At 33.7% G+C, this 20249-nt stretch overlaps 1 protein-coding gene across 1 annotated transcript; it reads left to right on the forward strand.

Annotated features, from left to right (window-relative positions):
* Nucleotides 1-10118: 10118 nt before the first annotated feature.
* On the forward strand, nt 10119-19071 carry LOC136220408 (V-type proton ATPase catalytic subunit A). The gene is made up of 20 exons (XM_066008232.1): nt 10119-10372; nt 11042-11168; nt 11365-11420; nt 11502-11558; nt 11709-11820; nt 11921-11958; nt 12065-12166; nt 12824-12880; nt 12980-13051; nt 13146-13247; nt 13336-13398; nt 13471-13603; nt 14837-14943; nt 15613-15807; nt 15947-16033; nt 16166-16270; nt 16940-17037; nt 17129-17207; nt 18468-18556; nt 18641-19071. Exons 1-20 carry the CDS (start codon nt 10295-10297, stop codon nt 18753-18755), a joined length of 1872 nt encoding a protein of 623 aa, XP_065864304.1. The 5' UTR covers nt 10119-10294; the 3' UTR covers nt 18756-19071.
* The last annotated feature ends 1178 nt before the right edge of the window (nt 19072-20249 follow it).

A 20249-nucleotide genomic window follows, 5' to 3' on the forward strand; every position in this document is an offset into this window, starting at 1 on the left:
ATCAATCTACTATACACCATCTTTTCGTAGGGGTCTTAGGCTCAACGTTCTCTACCACATCTTTTTTGCCATCGTTGAGAGAAAATTTGTCAAGTAGTGCTTCTAGGTTATGCAACATTTTTGCAACGTCAAGAATCAGAAAGGAGTTTATGTCTACGAAAGCATAACAAAGTCCCGATCGGGAAAGCTGAAACTAGCCGAAATCTGGAAAACCCAAAAAAAAAAGTAGCGACTATAGACTATAAGGGAACCTTACACAAAATAATTTATAAATTTATTAATATTTATAAGTTCAAGATGAATATTTATAATATTTTCGAATTAATAGATTAACCTTGAATGATCCAAAATTTACAAGGTCTGTATTTATTTGAATACTTTAAAAGGTTTAAATTTATTATAAGAAATAATTTTATACATTTTTTGAATGTGGTCATTTATCTACTTTTGTTAAAGAAAAAAGGTAAAAAAGCATCATTAGGCCATTGATTTTTTATTTTTTAGTTTATTAAATTATTGATTTTTTATTTGGATATATTAAGCCCCTGTTCATTTATTTTTTTGTCTCATTAAGCCCTTTATGACCAAATTAGTAAGTTATGAACATCTAATTCTGTTAAGAGATTGTTATTTATTGCACCTGCATTCGAAATTTGTATTTTTTCACTGTTTGAAAGCAATTTTTGATGTGTAATGTGACTATAGAAAAACTGTAAAAATCATAATTCAAACTGTAAAAAATACTTTTTTAATCATTTCAAATACAGATAAAGTTAATAACGTATTTTTAACAAAATTAGATGTTCATAACTTACTAATTTGGTCATAAGAGGTTTAATGAAACCAAAAATAAATGACTAGAAACTTAATGTATCTAAATAAAAGATCAAGGGTTTAATAAACTAAAAAATAAAAGATCAGTGATCTAATGATGCTTTTTGCCAAGAAAAAAAAAAGACTAGATTGGAAAAGATAAAATTGGAAAAGATAAAATTGCCAAAACTAGAAGAGAAAAAAAGAAAAGAAAGACTCACGTGATTGACCCTCCCTCCAACTCACGTGGTATTTGTCTTTATGCAATACAGTATTATATTAATGGCATAACATTCATTTTGACCCCTAAACTAAAACTTCAAATTCAATTAGAACTTTAAATTATCAAAATCATTAATTAAGTCCTTGAACTAAGCAAAAATCATCAATTGAACTCTTATACTATCCTAAAATCAGAAACTATGACTATTTGACATGAACTGTAACGATTTTTGTGTTGGCTCAAAATGGATTTGGAAAAGAGTGTGTGAAACTGTTCAACTGAATGATTTTCGATGAGAACTCGATTGATGATTTTACTTAGAATGAGGACTAAATTGATGATTTTTACTTTATACAGAGACTTTATTGATAATTTTTATAATTTAAGGTCTTAATTGATTTTAAAACTTTAGCTTAGGACTCAAATATGTATTATGCCTATATTAAATGGTAATTTAATTTAGGGTAAATTTCAAATAAAACCCTTGTGGTTTCACTAATTTTTAGATAAAGGAAAGTGGTTTACTTTTTGTCAAAACGAGGATTGAAGTTTCGCACTTGGATTAATGCTATTAAAATCATCTTTAACGATCTGAAAATGAAAATTTTCAAGAATTAAAGTTGTTCAATGTCATATTTTCTATGGAACTATATTTTCGATTTTCGAAAATCATCTTTTTTGAAACTTTCTCTCTCTAAACATTAACTTTCTTTCTCTTTACCAAGCTTCATCTAAATAATCTCAAAATAAAAAAAATTGAAGAATTAAAGTTGCTTAAAATATTAGTAGTTCTTAAAATATGTCATTTTTGAAGTCGTCAATGGTGATTTTAATATTATCAATCGAAAAAGTCATTATTTTGCTAAAGTTGAAAACCTCAATCCTCGTTTTGATAAAAAAAAAGTAAACCAAAATCCTTTATCTGAAAATTAGTGAAACCACAAAGGTTTTATTTAAAATTTACCCTTTAATTTATGTACATACTACAAAATAGAAAAAAATCCTCTGTCCCCTTCTCTGTCCCCCATTCAATTTTTGACACGTGTCCCTTTTATCTTACTTTATTGCTACTAACTATGGTTAGATATACTTAACTTTGGTTAAAGTGTAGTTAAAGGACACGTGTCAAAAATTGAATGGGGGACAGAGAATTCGGGACAGAGGATTTTTTTCCCTACAAAATTACTTACTCCTAATAATTAATAATTCTCTTAAAAAAATATTAATAATTAATTAATACGTCTCTCATTAATATTTGGGCCTCCCACCACCGCAGCATTCTCATTCATTTCTATATCCCAAAATTTCCAACCATTATGAAGACAAAACAAAATATCATTAATGTTTGCCAAAAAAAAAATATCATTAATAAATCTTTTTCTTTCACTTTTATCTATTTTAATTTCAGCATATCAAACATAAATTTTAGGCCCTTATATTTCATACAAAAGTTCAGTTGGCCCCTGAATTTTCAAAAATTCTAAATAACTTTCTATTTTATCCAATTGCATTCAATAACCTCATATTTTTGTCCAATTGTATTTAATAACATCGTATTCTTATCTGATTACATTCAATAATGAACTTTTAAAAATTCCTAATTATTTATCGATTTGGCATTTTCTTTTTGACACGTAATGGGGACTTTGACACGAGACGGAGTGTGTCTCTCAGCTAGGGGTGAGCAGAACCGAACCGAAAATCCAAAGGCCGAAAAAATCGGACCAAAAAACCCGAACCAAACCAGACCAAATTATATTTTGGTTTGGTTCGGTCCTAATTTTTAAGATAGTTTGGTCTTCGGTCCAATTTGGTTTGGTTCGGTTTAAAACCGAAAAAACCAAACCGAAATACAATATATAATTTTTACTTTAGAATTTTAAATTAATTAACTTAATTGTCACGACAGCCTCAATGTGCACTAGAATTCCTGAACATGATTCATCTTTATATATAAGAAACATTATCCCATTTTTTAATATCAAATCCTTCTTCACTATTTTAAATTTGTGCATTTGATTGTTTTGCTGGATTAGTTCTAGCCTTGAAACCATTTCTCCTATTTTAAATGCTTAGTTTGTATCCATTATCAAATAGGCTTCTGAATTGGTGAAACAACTGATCACAAAAAATTTCCATTGATTTTCTTTCTATATGCTTAAAGCTTTTAATTTCATGTCCAGATCGTTGTGTATTAAAATAGCAGGAGATCTTTGATATTTAGTTCGGTCAAAACATGAACCGGACCGGACCGGACTGAAATAATTCGGTTTGGTCCAAACGAAACCGAATTATAACTTGGTTTGGTTTGGTCTTAAAAAATACAAGTAATTTGGTTTGGTTCGGTTTTTGGATCGAACCGGACCATGCTCGCCCCTACTCTCAGCTCTACCCTTAGGCAATAGAGGCATCCGCCTAGGCCCCCCAAAAATAGGGGTCCAATATAATGATTTCTCCTTAATATATCATTTATATTTTATGGGATAGTTATAAAAAAAATAAAAGGACATTAAATATAAGTTTTAATTAGTGATTTTACGTCTAAAAGGGACAAAGCAGATTTTAGATAATACTGTAATATTTTTATTTGAATATTTTTTTTCTATCCTTTTTTACAAATTCTAAAGTTATAAAGCTTTTTTTTCATCATTTTTTCAATGAAAATGCTTATATTATTCAATTAGATGAAAAAAAGTACAACTACATTAAAAAAACGGTAAGGAATAAAACATCACATAAGTACAGACTAAACCCAATATAAAATCAACGAAGGGAATAAAAAGACTATAAAGAATAAAAAAAAGCATAAAAGATAAAAAAAATCGTCAAATTAAAATTATATAAATATATGTAGTTTTAAAATTTTATTTATGTATAAAGAGTCTACAATTTATATCTTGCCTAGGACCTCAAATAATCATGAGTCGGCCCTGTTTCCACATCCAACTTAATAGTTGCATTCAATATCATCCCATTTGTGTCTAATTACATTGAATAAGGTGTTGTTTGATAAAACTGAAAATTAAGTACTGAAAAAGTAAGTACTGAATTTTAAGTGCTGAATATTATAAGTGTTGAAAATATTGAATGATATAACTTTTATAAAAATATTAGTAGATAATGTTTAACTTAAAACGTTAAGTTAAATGTTGAAAGGAAAAGACGCCATTTAGTGGATTCTGATACTTGTGGTAGATTCAGAGCCAAGGCAGAAACCACCTGCCATGTTCTAAGAGATTGTGCTAAAAGTAAAAATGTGTGGAGGCAAGTTCTTCCGGTTTAGTTGCTTTCGAATTTCTTTGCCCATCCTGTCCGGTATTGGTTTATTGACGGTGTTAATGGTTTGTTATTGCCTGAGCTGGAGCATGGTGCTATTATTTTTCCTAATTTACTTGTCTTCTTCTATAAAAAAATCAATACCATTATTGATAGTTTCAAGGAGGACACTTTATCCATTACTATCCAGAAACCTATTGTTCATCTTTTTTGATGGAGCAGACCTGGGGAAGGGATAATTAAATTAAATACTGACAAATTTTGTCTCAGTGATGGCAGGATTGCGGCTGGAGGTGTTTTGAGAGATACCGGTGGTGCTTGGGTGTCTATCTTTGCTCAGAACCTGGGGATGAGTTCTTCCTTCATTGCCGAGCTCTGGAGGATCTTCTTTAGACTTAGGATCGCCAAGAATCTAGGCTTGAAAAAACTGTTTGTGGAATCAGACAACCTTGAAGCAGTCAATTTAATCTCAGATAACAAAGCTATGAATCTAGGTTGCCAAAACTTAGTTAAAGAGATCAAAAGATTGAGCACCTCTTTCGATTCCATCAGGTTTGGCCATGTTTTCAGGGAACAAAATCGGGGTGGCAGACCGCCTTGCTGCTGAAGGCCATTTGAGGACCTTGGGTGTAACAACCTTCTCATCTCCTCCGGACTTTCTCTCCTCCTTACTATCGGACGATCAAATGGGGGTTAGCTTCCCTAGGCTAATCTCGGGCTAGTTTCTTGGGACTTTTGTTGTTTTCTTTCCTTTCCTACAAAAAAAAAGGCTTAATAGGCACCCAGCCCCCTAAACTTGTAACTTTTTTTCACCTGGCCCCCTCAACTTAGGGGACAACCTCTCAACCCCCTCAACTCTCCAAAAACATCACATACAGCCCCTTACACCCCTATGTTCGGTCAAAATATTGACCCATGTAGAAAACGTGCTTGACTGTTGACCACACCAATGTCACGTGTCATTTTTTTATTAAAATTTTTCATTCTGGCATAAGAATTCTGATCGAAATCCATCTCTGGTAGTTGCTCGCCGAGCATAAATGGGCTTGCTCGCCGAGCAGAGGTCTCAATGGAAAAATTTAATAAAAAATGACATGTGACATTGGTGTGGTCATCAGTCAAATGCGTTTTCTACACGGGTCAATATTTTGACCGAACATAGGGATGTAAGGGGTTGTATGTGATATTTTTGGAGAGTTGAGGGGGTTGAGAGGTTGTCCCCTAAGTTGAGGGAGCCACGTGAAAAAAAGTTATAAGTTTAGGGGGTTGGGTGCCTATTAAGCCAAAAAAAAAACGTTAAGTTAAATATTTTGACTTATCAAAACAAGTGATTTTTAACTTAATTAACCAATTTAAGTGGTGGAGAAACAATCGTTATCAAACACACTTAAATTAAATAAGTGCTTAACATTTTAATTTAAGCAATTAAGTGCTTTATCAAATAAGGTCTAACTCTAATTGTCTTATAAACTTTTAAAAATTCCTACTTATTTATATATTTGGTTTTTTTTACACGTGACGGAGTGTATTTCTAATTTTTTCCATCCAACAATTTATACTTTATTAAATGTAATTGAAAAAAAAAACGGATCAGTTGGAACTTTTGAAACTTCCCGTTACAGTTGAAATTTAGCTCTAAGTAACAGATGTATTAGGTATAAAATTTATGATGGTTTTTGTTCACTCAATGTGACAAATTATAACTAAAATAAAATTACTTGTTTTTTTTTTTTTGAACTGAAAATTACTTGTTTTTTCTGGTACCTTCTCTTATTGAGGATAGGATTGGGGTCAGTCTTCCTAGACTGATCCCGGATTAGGTTTTTGTTTGTTTTTTTTTTCTTCCATTCTTAAAAAAAAAAAAAAAATTACAAAGTTTAGTGGGAAAGAATTTTAGGTAATTAAATAAGATATCTATCTATCTATCAATAATTTAATTTAGACAGCTTTTTTGTGTATGTATGTGGCAGGATTACTAGTGAACTAAATAGAATCAAATAAAGACTTTATCACCATCAAATATATTCTATTTAATATAAAGTATTTAACACTTATATACCTCAAATATTATTTTCCATACCTAAATTCTATGAATTCTTTTGTTAGGTATAGGAACAAATCAACTCATAATTTCATTTTATTGGGTATTAAAGACTTGTTTAGTTTACATCTTCTAATAAGATTTATTAAATTCAAAGGGTAAATTCTAAAAAAAATAAAAATATATGTGGTTGCACTTTTTTATCAATGGTATATATGTGGGGTTTTTCTTCCAGGGATTGATGTTCTTTTTACGACCAGGAGATGATTGGGATTTTCACAGTGCTAAAAAATAAGGATATTTTTTGTTGACATTTTTAAAATGACTGTTGACAATCTCAAAATTGAAAAATTCTAAGAATTTAATACATTTTAAGCAACTTTGATTTTTCAACTTTTTAATTTTGAGGTCATTTATGTGTTGTTTGGTGAGGAGAGATAAAGTGAATGTTTAGAGAGAGAAAGCTCTGAAAATTCAGAAAAGGTTACAAAAGTAAGGATTATAAACAACAAATGCAGTTCAAAATGGATTAATGGATTCGATAAAATATATGAGATCCAACTAAAATAAACTTAAGAAACAAATAAAAGAAAAAAAAACCAGGAAAACAGAACTATAGGAGAAGGAAGAAGAAATACAAGTTTTTTTTTTTATTTCTCATCAACTAGATAACAGCAACATGGAATAGAATGAACTCTAAAACAACAAGAAAATGGAGGGCAACAAGTTGAGAGGGGTACTTAAACAAACCGATTTACAAGATGCCTTCGATGTTTTCAAACTTTGTTGTGGATAGCGGGAGAAGGAGAAGACTCTACTGATGTGCATGACCGAGTAAGACCTTATTTGATAAGCCACTTAATAATTTAAATTAAAATATTAAGCACTTATTTAATTTAAGTGCGTTTGATAACAATTATTTCTCCACCATTTAAATTAGTAAATTAAGTTAAAAAACACTGATTTTGATAAGTCAAATTATTTAACTTAACATTTTAAGTTAAACGTTATCAACTAATATTTTTATAATTATTATATCACTTAATATTTTCAGCACTTATAATATTCAACATTTAAAGTTCAGTATTTTTGTTTTCAACACTTAATTTTTAGTTTTATCAAACATCACCTAAATGATACGAGCCTTTATCACGGATGCATTATTTGAACATATTCTTACTTAACAATATTAGTAATTAAATGACTATGGACAAACTTGAGTGACTACATGCGCTTTTTTATCCTATTTTAACTCTATTAATTTGGGTTAATTCTAACTTTTAATCTTATTAAATTTAATTAAAATATGGTGCTAGAAGGCGAGCCTTGGCGCAATGGTACACCCTTGTAGTGGAATTCCTCTCCGGACCCTCGCTCAGTGAGGACACGTAGTGCACCAGGCCGCCCTTTATGGTGCTATAAGCTATTTGGAATTACCGAAATCAAAAACTTTGGGGCACGAAGTCGAGGACGGATGCTGTGTCGGTCGTTACACAAGCAGGTCGTCTACTTGAGGAGTGGCTGTCAGCTTGCTCAATGTCGGTGTCGTGTGCTGGTCATCTACTTGACGAACTTCTATCCGTTTGGCTGAAGCGATCGCTATCCGAAAGGCGATGGAGTGGTGTATCGAGCTAAAGTACTGCGTTCGGGTTTTTTCGTGATGTTCGTTCCTAGGCTAGCAAACCTTGCAGCTCATACTATAGCTCGCTACGCTCGTTCCAATGCTAGTTCTTTCAGTGATTTTTTTATTACTAGTTTTCTTACTTCTATTCTTTATAATGAATCGGTACAAGTTTAACTAAAGGTTAATTCTGTTTCAAAAAAAAATAATTATGTAACAACGTCATAAATTGGATATGACACATTTTCTTCTCGTGTGTTAAAGTATCCAAACTCTTAATATCTAAATTCCATTGATCAAATAGGGCCTAAATTTTAATCCTATCATCTTGGTTAAAGTATGATAAATATGACATATGTCATAATTTGATCATGTGACTTCTTTTAATGTTGGGAGGTCATGTCGAATTTGGGTAAAAACGGACAATATTTAGGCACTGTTTGTTTTTCCGTAAATTATTGTGTTTTGAAAATATTAGATGATATAGTAAATAGTATCAGTTGGACCTCCGGGTGGTTCTAAAATGCCCATGACCTACTTTGGGCCGGTCCATTTTGGGTCCCCAAAAGGGTGTCATTTAAGAAATGAGGCTTCACACCTCAAATACACGCTAAGCCCATTTAGAGAGGGAATTTAGGTTCCAGACCAATATGGTAATGACACGTGTATCTAGGCTGCGGCTCAAATCATTATAAATATGAGTTTAGTTCAAAGAGAAAGATACTCAATTCTTTATACTCAAACTTGTTGTTCATTCTCTAAAGCTTGGTATTCTCATGCTGAATTAAGCATCAGAGAGAGTTTGCCGGTCTCCGATCCCCTGTTTAGATGTGTTCTGTTTTACAAGTCATAAGGCGACATATTGTGATATTCTGATATCATTAGGTAAGAAAAAAAAATTATTGGAAAGTAAATATTTCCAGTGTTTAACTACAATATTGAAAAATCTAAAAAAATGCTAGGCGATTAGTGTTTTCAAAAAGGTAAAAAGGAATGCAATAGACTCTAAAAGTTTAGGAAAATATTTTACTCTTAATCTAAAAAATTTATTTTTTCTAGCAAACAAACACAGGAAAATATTTTTCTGCAAACAAATGACATGGAGAAAACAATTACATGTCTCTTATTCAATTTATAATACATGACATATTTATCCTACTTTAATCCTATTAACTTTGGTTAACTCTAACTTTTGACTAGGGATGTAAACGGAGCAGGACGGGGAATGCATTTTCCATCCTCATTCCTCGACTAATCTAGGATTCCCCATCCACGTGAGTTAAACGTGGATAGATTTGTCCCCATCTCCGTCCCGTGGGGATCCCCTTTCCCGTTTATAAAAGTTCCAATTTTTTCTTCATTCTCCCATTCCCCGTTCCTTGCGGGTCGTTTATGCTAAAAAAAATAGTAATGTCTAAAACTTTTAAGAATAAATAGCTAATAATATCAAACATCAACAATCATTCTCAAATTTTCTAAACCACCAAAATTTAAAAATTGAAAACAACCAATCACCTAATTATAATGTACTTAAATCATCCAAAAAATCAATTAGTGCAGAAATAGTCGACGATCCCCCATCTGTGATTAACGAGGCAGGGACGAGGATCCTCACAGGGCGGGGATACCTTTCTCCATCCCCATCTTGAAAGATAAAGCTATCTTCATCCCCGGGATTCTTATCAGGGATACTCCATCCCTATCGGGCGTGTCACCAATGGAAACGGAGAATCCTCATCCCATTCACATCCCTACTTTTAACACTATTAATTTAACGTTATTAACTTGGATTAAGTATAACATGTCATCACCATTCAATGGTGGAAAAAATAAAGTAAGACTTACATTAAACGATTTTGACAGGTAAGGTTATAATTTCATTTTTTATTCATTACCTTTCTTTTGAAAAAAAAAAAAAAACTATCAAGTGTTTATGTTGCACCACTTACAAAACAATAAATAGAAAAATTGACCATTTCTAATTCAATTGCAAATAAAATATCCTATAGGCACTATTGTCATCATGGAAAAATGTCAAAATCATAACGGCTCACTTTTGAAGTCAAAATAAGAACGGCCGTAGCTGATCATTGCTGCAAAACATTGCAGAGCCGTGTATATATTTTGTCCAGTTACATAATTGTGTCTCTCTTCCTTCTTCAAGCTCATAATCATAAAATCATAAACTCACTCTCATCTTATCTCTCGTTTCGCTTTTCTCCAGTATTAGCATCTGCTCACTTGATTTCTTCCACTGAAACCTTAGGGTTTAATCGATCTCAGTTAGTGGATCGATTTTTCATTTATCAGTTACCGGAAAATGCCGTCAGTGTACGGTGCTCGGTTGACAACATTCGAAGATGATGAGAAAGAGAGCGAGTATGGCTACGTTCGTAAGGTATTTCTATTTTTTAATCTTTTCAAATTAAGTTTTGGTTGTCATGATAGATTTTGATTTGTTCATTGGATGAATAACTGAAATCTTTTGTGTTAATTGGATCTAATGTTTGATTCGAATTGATTTTTGTATAATTTGAATTGTTCTCGATGTATTTTTTTCTGGTTGAGGATAAGCAGATCGGATTGATGAATTTTGCTGAACAATTGAATTCGGAGCTGTTGGATCTGCTTGCGATACCGTTTCATTATTTTTTTCCTTAAATAATGGATCTGCTGTGAAGTAGAGTAATGTTAGTTGTTATTAACAAATTATACTAATGATGCTGATTTGAGAGATAACCAGTCGTACTTTACTTATGAAGTGTGTGCTAGTATAGGAGTGGTACAAGTTATAATCATCTTGAACTTGATTGGATCTGATAAAGTTTAGTTGCCATCCATGTGATATAATGAAGGTGAGGGATGAGAAAACTGAAGCGAACGTGTAACTTTTGGCTAATTTCCTAGAGCTAGTATCATGGATGCAGCTGATCACTAGTTAACTGTTGTAGTTTATAAGGTTTTACTTAAATCTTAATTCAGTTTTTTAAATCATTGCTTAGTCTATCAGCTCTGTATTTTGTTTTTTTCATTTGTTTTCTTTCACTAAGACAACTTGATTTGATAGGTGTCTGGACCAGTCGTGGTTGCGGATGGCATGGCTGGCGCTGCTATGTATGAACTGGTCCGTGTTGGCCATGACAACCTAATCGGTGAAATCATTCGTCTTGAGGGGGATTCTGCTACAATTCAAGGTTCTCTGCTGCCATGCTTTTTTAATAACTTTTCAGTTGTATTCTGTATTTCTTGCATTGCTGTTTGCCCATTTTTGTTCAACAATATTGGAATTTGTCTATTGGTGTTTGGCTTGCCATCCTTCATCTCTTTTTATGTGTGTATTCCAATGTGCAAAGTTTTAACAGAAGGGAGTTTTTATTCTTGCTGTGTCAGTTTACGAAGAAACAGCCGGTTTGACAGTGAATGACCCTGTTCTTCGGACTCACAAGGTGACCTTATTACAACAGCTTCCTCCCTAGATGTTATTTTATTTTGACAATAGTTGCTTAAATTGTATGTTGATCTTACAGCCTCTCTCAGTGGAGTTAGGACCAGGGATTTTGGGGAATATTTTTGATGGAATTCAGGTTTGAGAGCACCTCATCACTCTTTGTTACTATTGTTTTGTATTTTCACTTTTTTCTTTGTTAGCCTTTGCTCACTGCATATTCAATGACGTAGCCGAATTCCTAGCGGGCATCATCTGATTTTATTTTATTTTTGTTTTAATAAAACAGAGACCCCTGAAAACCATCGCAAGACTATCTGGTGATGTCTATATCCCTCGTGGTGTCTCTGTTCCAGCCCTTGATAAAGATATATTGTGGGAATTTCAGCCTAAAAAAATAGGTATCAAATCGAAAGCCATTAGCAATCTAACTAATGTTGATTTTTGTACCTTGAAATTCTGATGTGTAACACCCTTAAATGACATGCTTGATGGAAATAGGTGAGGGCGACCTTGTGACTGGTGGAGACTTATATGCAGTAAGTTCATCATTGTTGAGCCTTGGGTTTGAATCATTCCCTCTAAACAGTTTACTTTGAGTTTACCTGCTTTGAGTTTGATAAAAAACTTTGGGTATTTTTGCAGACTGTCTTTGAGAACAGTCTAATGGAGCATCATGTTGTTCTTCCTCCTGATGCTATGGGAAAGGTCACTTACATTGCACCTCCTGGTCAATATTCCTTGAAGGTTTGTATCTATAAGTTCTTTTCGTGCTGCTATTTGTAACCGTTTCTTATGTTTCTTAGTATTGCAATATATTTTGTGAAATATTTGTTTTGGTTTTATAGATGAGATTAAGCTAAGGTCCCGACTTTCACTGGTTTTAGATAAAGTTATTTTGATTGGGCATTTGTTTGGCTAATCTATTAGATAGAATGGAAGATTGTATTTGATTGGATGTTTGAAGCTAATGTAGTAAATATACAGATTGAAGATGTGCCAAAGTGAAAAAGCCTTCAATTATTGAACTGTGAATCTTTGCCGAAGCCTATGCAAACAGGGTCAAAGTCAATAGATAGATTAGTTCCTGTAGGTCATGGCCAACGAGAACTTGTAATCGGGGACCAACTAACTGGAAAACAGCTATTGCAGTTGTCATTGATACCATAAAATCAAATGAACTCATAAGCCACCTTCGAGAGTGTCTTTTTGTATTATGATTTGTAGTGATTGTACAGAACGATCAACTGTTGTACGATTAGCTTCTAAGTCTTGACACTCCTGTCATTACTCTATTCATATAAGTTCTTGATAGATAGAGATTTGACTCGCTTTTGTTTCTAATTTTTAACCGATGCATTGAAATGTATTGTTCAAACTTACTGATTTTTTCATGATATTCAGGATTCAGTTCTGGAGCTCGAGTTTCAGGGTGTTAAAAAGAAGTTCACTATGCTTCAGGTTTGTGACTTGTGTTTTTAAGGCTTGATACTTCCAAAGTGTTTGCACATTTCTATATAGTATTCAGATTGGCATTTGCTTTTTGTGATTGTTGTGCAGAGTTGGCCTGTACGTACACCAAGACCTGTTGCATCCAAGCTTGCTGCTGATACCCCTCTGCTTACTGGTCAGGTACTGATTGTACATACTTAATGTATGGCCCCATTCTATTATGTTTTCCATCCCTATTCAAGTATGTGGCTTGCTGATGACTGTCTTGAATCAGCGTGTTCTTGATGCCCTTTTCCCCTCAGTCCTGGGTGGAACTTGTGCTATACCTGGGGCTTTTGGTTGTGGGAAAACTGTCATTAGTCAGGCTCTTTCTAAGGTGAGACTGTCTTCCATTTTTTGAAACATAGTTTGATAATTTGCGTGGGAAGTTGTTCACGTGATTGATTTTTGTTTTGTTTATGCAGTACTCTAATTCAGACACTGTTGTCTATGTTGGTTGTGGAGAAAGAGGAAATGAAATGGCGGAGGTTTGTGTTCTTCTTAGTTTGTCACTGACTTCTTTATGGTCTTAAAGATTCTTATTGTCATCAGCCATTCAGGTGCTTATGGATTTTCCTCAATTGACAATGACATTGCCTGATGGTCGTGAAGAATCTGTCATGAAGCGCACAACGCTTGTGGCCAACACCTCTAATATGCCTGTGGCTGCTCGTGAGGCTTCAATTTACACAGGTAATTCTAGCTAATCTTCCACGTATAGTTTAGGTGAGATAAACCATATCTGAAGAGTCAATCTCTGAGGAGAACTTAACTCCACACATTACTATTCTAGCACTCGTTTATGTGTGCTTAACGGAAATAATTTTAATATTTTATTCTTCCTATGAATGATCTTGTTAAGTATTGTATTAATCTTAATAGTTCGAATCCTTGTGTTGTGGACACTATTTTTGTTATTATTATTATGATTGCCTTAGTTTGTCTTGTCTTAATAACTTAAGAATTTATCAGCTGTAGTATTGTAAACTGTAATGCTAAGAATTACATTCTTTTGTAGGGTAAATTACACCCATAGCCACTGAACTTTACCCATTTAACATTATGGTCACTGAACTTCAATTGTTAACGGTATGACCACTAAACTTTACACTTTTTAACACCGGTGGCCACTCATCACCTCAAAACGACCATTGACGGTCTCAAAATAAAAAATTCGAAGAGTTAATGATATTCTAAGGAGCTTTAATTTTTGAGGTCATTCAGGTGTTGTTTGGTTAGGAGAGAGAAAGTGAATTTTTAAAGAGAGAAAGCTCCAAAAAGGTGATTTTGGAAAATAAAAAATGTGATTTCATAGTAAATGTCGTTCTGAGCAACTTTAATTCTTGAATATTTTCATTTTGAGGTCGTTAACGGTCATTTTGAGGAGTTAGTTAAAGTTGAGTGGCCACCGGTGTTACCAAGTGTAAAATTCAGTTGCCATACCGTTAAGAATTGAAGTTCAGTGGCCACAATGTTAAAGGGTAAAGTTCAGTGGCCATGGGTGTAATTTACCCTTTTGTAATTTAGTTTTATCCCTACTCCTGAATTCATCTTTTTTCCCCAAAATTTGTAGCTTAAAAAGGTACTAGCATAAAAAGATTCTCCATGTGACTGAAAGAATTTTGGATTCGTACTGAATTATGAGTACTAAATTGTTGGTCGCCACTTGCTTTTTACTGATTAGTGATCTTGAAGTATCCTAGTCATGGAAATTTTTTGCCCAACCATATCTTGGACCCTGAGTTTCACATAAGCACTTACTCAAATATATTTGGACATCTTCTCGTTTATTTACTATGCAACAAAGTTTCATGAATGAAAACATTTTATGGTAATGCATTGCCATTATTGCTAGCTGATTAGTATATGCATGTTGATTCATGTGGATTAACTTGTTTTACTTCTGGATGATCCTATTGTTCCCAGGAATTACTATAGCTGAATATTTCAGAGATATGGGCTACAATGTCAGCATGATGGCAGATTCAACATCTCGTTGGGCAGAAGCATTGCGTGAAATTTCTGGACGGCTGGTCAGCTTCTTCAAAATTTATCTTGTGTTCTCGCACATTTTCCAGTCACATTAGATCTTTTCTTGTGTCCTGTTAATTGTCTTTTCTTATTGATGATGTGCCATTATTTGATACTTCATATTTACACCCAAGTTGGTTCCTTTTTTATGGTCTGTCATATTAGTTCCTGAGATATTGTGACCATAGGAACTGCAATCGTGCATTCATGCCTAGATACAATGTGTTCCTCAAGTCTGAAAATGTGATGTGCCTATTAGCTTCAATTGCTGGTAACTAAATTGCAGGAGTCATAATTTTTAGATACAGAGGTGGAATGTAATTGATGAATGTTGTACTTATTGGTTGCAGAGATCACATGATGTTTGAATGTCCATTTGATGATAAATTAGTCAGGAAATGCTTGATTAATGTATTATCGACGGTGATGTTCAATGCCATCAATGCTTCCATATAATTAATTCATGGAACTCCAATTATATACAGAGGTTGTGCTTTGTGTTTCAGCTAGCTGGAAACTTTCTATCATTCCAGTATTCAGGTTCCATACTCATGGAAGCTGAGTCTATTAGAACTATTGAATTTTGACAACATGGATATCTTATGTTAAGCTTATCACGCATTCAAATGTATCACAATTCTTAATTTCTTGTTACTTTATCTCTTTTGCAGGCTGAAATGCCTGCAGATAGTGGGTATCCTGCTTATTTGGCTGCACGTTTGGCCTCATTTTATGAACGTGCTGGTAAAGTAAAATGTCTTGGGTCACCAGAGCGTACTGGCAGTGTGACAATTGTTGGTGCTGTGTCCCCTCCTGGTGGAGATTTTTCAGATCCAGTTACATCTGCTACTCTCAGTATTGTACAGGTAGTTACGACTTAAGTAGTAATTATTTCCATGGTTGGCCTAAGCTCAACTAGGGTTGTCGTCGTCTGCAGAATTGAAGTGCCCTCATTGTGCTTTTGTTTAGTTAAGTAAATGAAGTTACCTACATGTATTTGTGCAGGTCTTTTGGGGTCTGGACAAGAAACTTGCCCAGAGAAAACATTTCCCTTCTGTAAATTGGCTTATTTCTTACTCAAAGTACTCAACGGTATGTGCACAAGGCATAATTATTAATTGTGATATTTCATTTATTTATTCATGGTTTTCTAGATTTTTTTTATCTTTTGGCGTTGCATATTTCAGTCATTATTAATTATTTGATTGTTTCTCCTGTTGGCAGGCTTTGGAGTCTTTCTACGACCAATTTGATCCAGATTTTATCAACATCAGGACAAAGGCTCGAGAAGTGCTACAAAGAGAAGACGACTTGAATGAAATTGTCCAAGTAGGCGTCCCATTCCAAAATTTCTTTTATTCTGTGTTCGCCAAGGTTCTAAAATGGTTATAACCTGGAATTGCGTCAAACTATTGAAGATATGATACGGATGGAGATTATGAGATATATGAGATCACCGTTGTTTATTGATTTTTTTTTTTTTTTTTGTGCCTTGGAACTATAGAGCTATTAGATTGCTGGCTCTATCTTGCCACTCTGCAAAGTTAGGCCCTGTTTGTTTGCCGGAAAATGTCGTGTTTTGGAAAATATTGGCTAAGGAATGTTTTTTTTGTTAGAAAGTATAATATTTTCCGGTGCGGCTACAATACCGGAAAAGGTAAGAATTGGTGGGTTGTTTTTGTTTTCAAAAGGTAAGAAGAAATGGAGTACGTTCCAAAAGGTTTAGGAAAAATATTTTAAAAGGATAAAACATTTTCCTCACTTTCTTCATATATTTTTCTATTGACTAACTTAAAATTTTCGTGGAATTATTTTTCTAAGCAAACAAACACCGACAAATCAGGAATATATTTTCCTGCACAAAATTTTCTGGCAAACAAACGGGAGTAGAAATTACTAATGTAGCATGCATTCATCCTGCAATATTTGTATGACAAGTGTAAATGATCCATTAAATCTACTTGTCGCTGATCGCCCTTGGTTACTCGGTAAATCCAGCTTGTGGGAAAAGATGCTTTAGCGGAAGGAGATAAGATTACTCTAGAGACTGCAAAGCTTTTGAGGGAAGACTATCTTGCTCAGAACGCATTTACAGCGTAAGCTTCAGTTCTATTGTTCAATTTTTCTACCTCAATTTATAACATGACAGTGCTTATCTCTGAACGCATCTTTCAATGAATGTACCAGGTACGACAAGTTCTGTCCTTTCTACAAATCTGTTTGGATGATGCGCAACATTATTCATTATTTCAATTTGGCCAATCAGGTAAATTTCTCTTTCTTTTTTATAAGGTTTTGAATTGACATACTTGAATACATAGTTGTCAAATCGAGATTAGACTTGTGAATCGAAATCTTCATTTTGTGACTCGTGAATCGGATTGAATCTTAGGATTCAGTTCAAATTCCTACAACAACAACAACAAAGCCTTAGTCCCGAAATGATTCGGGGTCGGCTAACATGAACCATCATATAAATCCGTAAAATCAAGTCGTGTCAGCTACACAAATTCTCTCCCTCCACTCTTTCCTATCCACTACCATATTTTCCTCAATCCCCAATAAACTCATATCACTCTCTATCACCCTCCTCCAAGTTTGCTTAGGTCTTCCCCTACCCCTCACCACTACATCCCTTTGCCACTCTTCAGTCTTCCTAACCGGCACATCAAGTGCTCTTCGTCTTACATGGCCAAACCACCTTAACCTTAGAATAAAATAAAATATTTACCATGTACTTAACCTTAGAGTAAATGTACTTAAAATATTAGCAAATATTAGTCTTGACTTGCAATTTTAATGTCAAAAAAGAAATCATATCAACCAAGTACTTAAAATTCAAATCTAATGCAAATGTAATCCTAATAAAACTAATTCACAAATCGAACTTTGTTAATAACTTAGTGGAGACGGATAGTTTGAGTTTCGGACTTTTTTTTTTTTTTTTGCCTTGTTGTCAACTTGATAACGATGGAATGGAACTAGTTTGAGTTGATAATTTGATAAATAACAATCGGATTAGAGGAGAGTGAGTTTAGTAGTTAGTGTTGTTGATCTATTGTTGCACCACGACAAAAGCAAAGTGCCAAATATGTTTTCTGAATTGGATGAGACTTCCTTCATTAGATACTTCTAGTTTTGCTAAACTAGAATTTGGAATCTGCTGCAGTAGTTATTATCACAAACTTTTTAGCATATTTCCTGAATCAGTGGAATCAGCCTACTTGACCAATTTGGCCTATTCACCACCGATTCCAACGAATCACATCCGATCCTGTTATAATTTAGATTCTCTCTATAGATCCTGATCGGAATAGAACTGAATCGAATTCGAATCATAAGATGCTGTTATAATTTAGATTTGCCCTATAGATCTGGCTCGAAATAGAGCTGAATCGAATCGAATTGTACGATTCAATTCGCGAATCACATGACTCCGACAACAGTGCTTGAATAGCTTATATACCTTATATACGAATTTCAGAAACTAATAAATGTGGTTTTGGTTTTGGTTTTCTGATGCTAGGCTGTGGAGAGAGCAGCTGGTATGGATGGTCAGAAAATATCATACAGTCTTATCAAGCATCGGTTGGGAGATCTCTTCTACCGTTTAGTGTACGTAACGCTAACCTGTATCTTATTCATTAAAAGAAAAACGAAAGCCGCATGTTCTGAAAATACTGTCATTCATTAATGCAGGTCTCAGAAATTTGAGGATCCAGCAGAAGGAGAAGAAGCTCTCGTGGCAAAATTCCAAAAGTTGCACGATGATCTAAATGCAGGTTTCCGTGCATTGGAGGATGAGACCCGATGATCGAGTAATTTTCCGAATTTTGGTTTTCATTCACGAGTCGGAGCAACAGTTTGAACTGAAGAAACACTTTAGGTTTGTTTATTTATTTGATTCTGTGAAGAAGACAAGACAGACAGATTGTGAGGCTCATGCCATAAAATTTTAGTTGTTACCATACAATCTGATATTTTTTCAGTTGTATTGAGCAGCAGCAGGGGACTTGAAACTGTTCCATATGTATTTATGCAATAAGGTGTGTATTCGAGTGGGTGCCATCATCATGTATGAGTTAATTTAATTATTATTTATTTATTTTTGTCTTTCGATTTTTTTTAAAGACACGTATACATACATGACATTGTGAATTTTATTTTTTTCGGATTCTTGTTAGGGTTTTTAAACACGTTGATCAGACTCGGATCCATAATGAAAATGAGACCATGTATGTAAATCTTAAATTCCTTTTTGATCGATAATTCTAAGAAAGGTGAAAATAAAAACATTTCATCTCTATCGAGTCACATGGAAAGAAGAGGCAAAGAATAAGTCCAAATTGAAGGTTACTCATTCGAGTTTCTGAATTGTGACTAAATTATTGAGTATTATAGATAAACAAGGGATGTAAACGGGACGGGATTGGGAATGTATTTCTATCCTTGTCCTCGATTAGTCGGGATTTTCCATTCCTGTTTTTGTGAGTTAAACGGGGATAAATTTATCTCCATTTCCATCTCGTGGGGAATTCTCGTTCTCACGGGATCCTCATTCTCCGTTTATAAATGTTCCAAAAACATTATCCATATATCCCATTCTCTGCGGAGAATCACCATTCAAGTGAGAATCACCATTCGAGTGGGTGCCATTTATGTTAAACATTTCATCCCCAGATAAATATATGTTTAAATATGATAATATGTTGTTTATAATGTTATCTTTAAGTTTGGTGGACATCGGGTGAAGAATGCAAGTCGATCATGCCAAAAAACAGTTGCAGAGAAAATTGTGCACAGATTATAATCGGCCCAGTTTGTGATGGCCTGTCATAAAACGGTTTTGGGCAGAATCTCCATATGCCTTCTTCAAATTCATGGTTGTCAAAATAGGTCTCCAATCGATTTAGGCAATTTTTAGACGTTTTGTGCGGATTTCTTAGATAATTTTGAGTTGGCATTTTTACTCAAAGACCTCTAAGGGCTAAACGTCTCTAAGAAGGAAAGCAGTTCCGTTTATTTTTCATTGGTTATTTATAATTATATTAGTAACACGGTAAATATTTTAGTTATTTTATAATGTTTTAGGACTTTTATGTATCATTGCAAACAATTATGTTATCAATGAATTAAAATTTAGAATTTCTTCTCTTGTATTTTTTTGTTCACTATAACTGAACAATTTAGAATTGAATTCTTGTTTATTGGAGAATAAGTCCGAGTCTTTACAACTTTGTTTTGCAAGAGTTCTTTTTTGTTGCAATTGAACAATCAAATTATTTTCTTGGTGGTCAGAGCGTAACAT

This window comes from Euphorbia lathyris, chromosome 1, assembly GCF_963576675.1.
Source record: "Euphorbia lathyris chromosome 1, ddEupLath1.1, whole genome shotgun sequence".
Classification (NCBI taxonomy): domain Eukaryota; kingdom Viridiplantae; phylum Streptophyta; class Magnoliopsida; order Malpighiales; family Euphorbiaceae; genus Euphorbia; species Euphorbia lathyris.

Coding starts and splice junctions, on each gene's coding strand:
- LOC136220408 (XM_066008232.1), top strand. CDS start 10,295: ATGCCGTCAGTGTACGGTGCTCGGTTGACAACATTCGAAGATGATGAG. Junction 14,944..15,612: donor GTGAAATTTCTGGACGGCTG/GTCAGCTTCTTC, acceptor TCTCTTTTGCAG/GCTGAAATGCCTGCAGATAG. Junction 17,038..17,128: donor GCTCAGAACGCATTTACAGC/GTAAGCTTCAGT, acceptor TGAATGTACCAG/GTACGACAAGTTCTGTCCTT.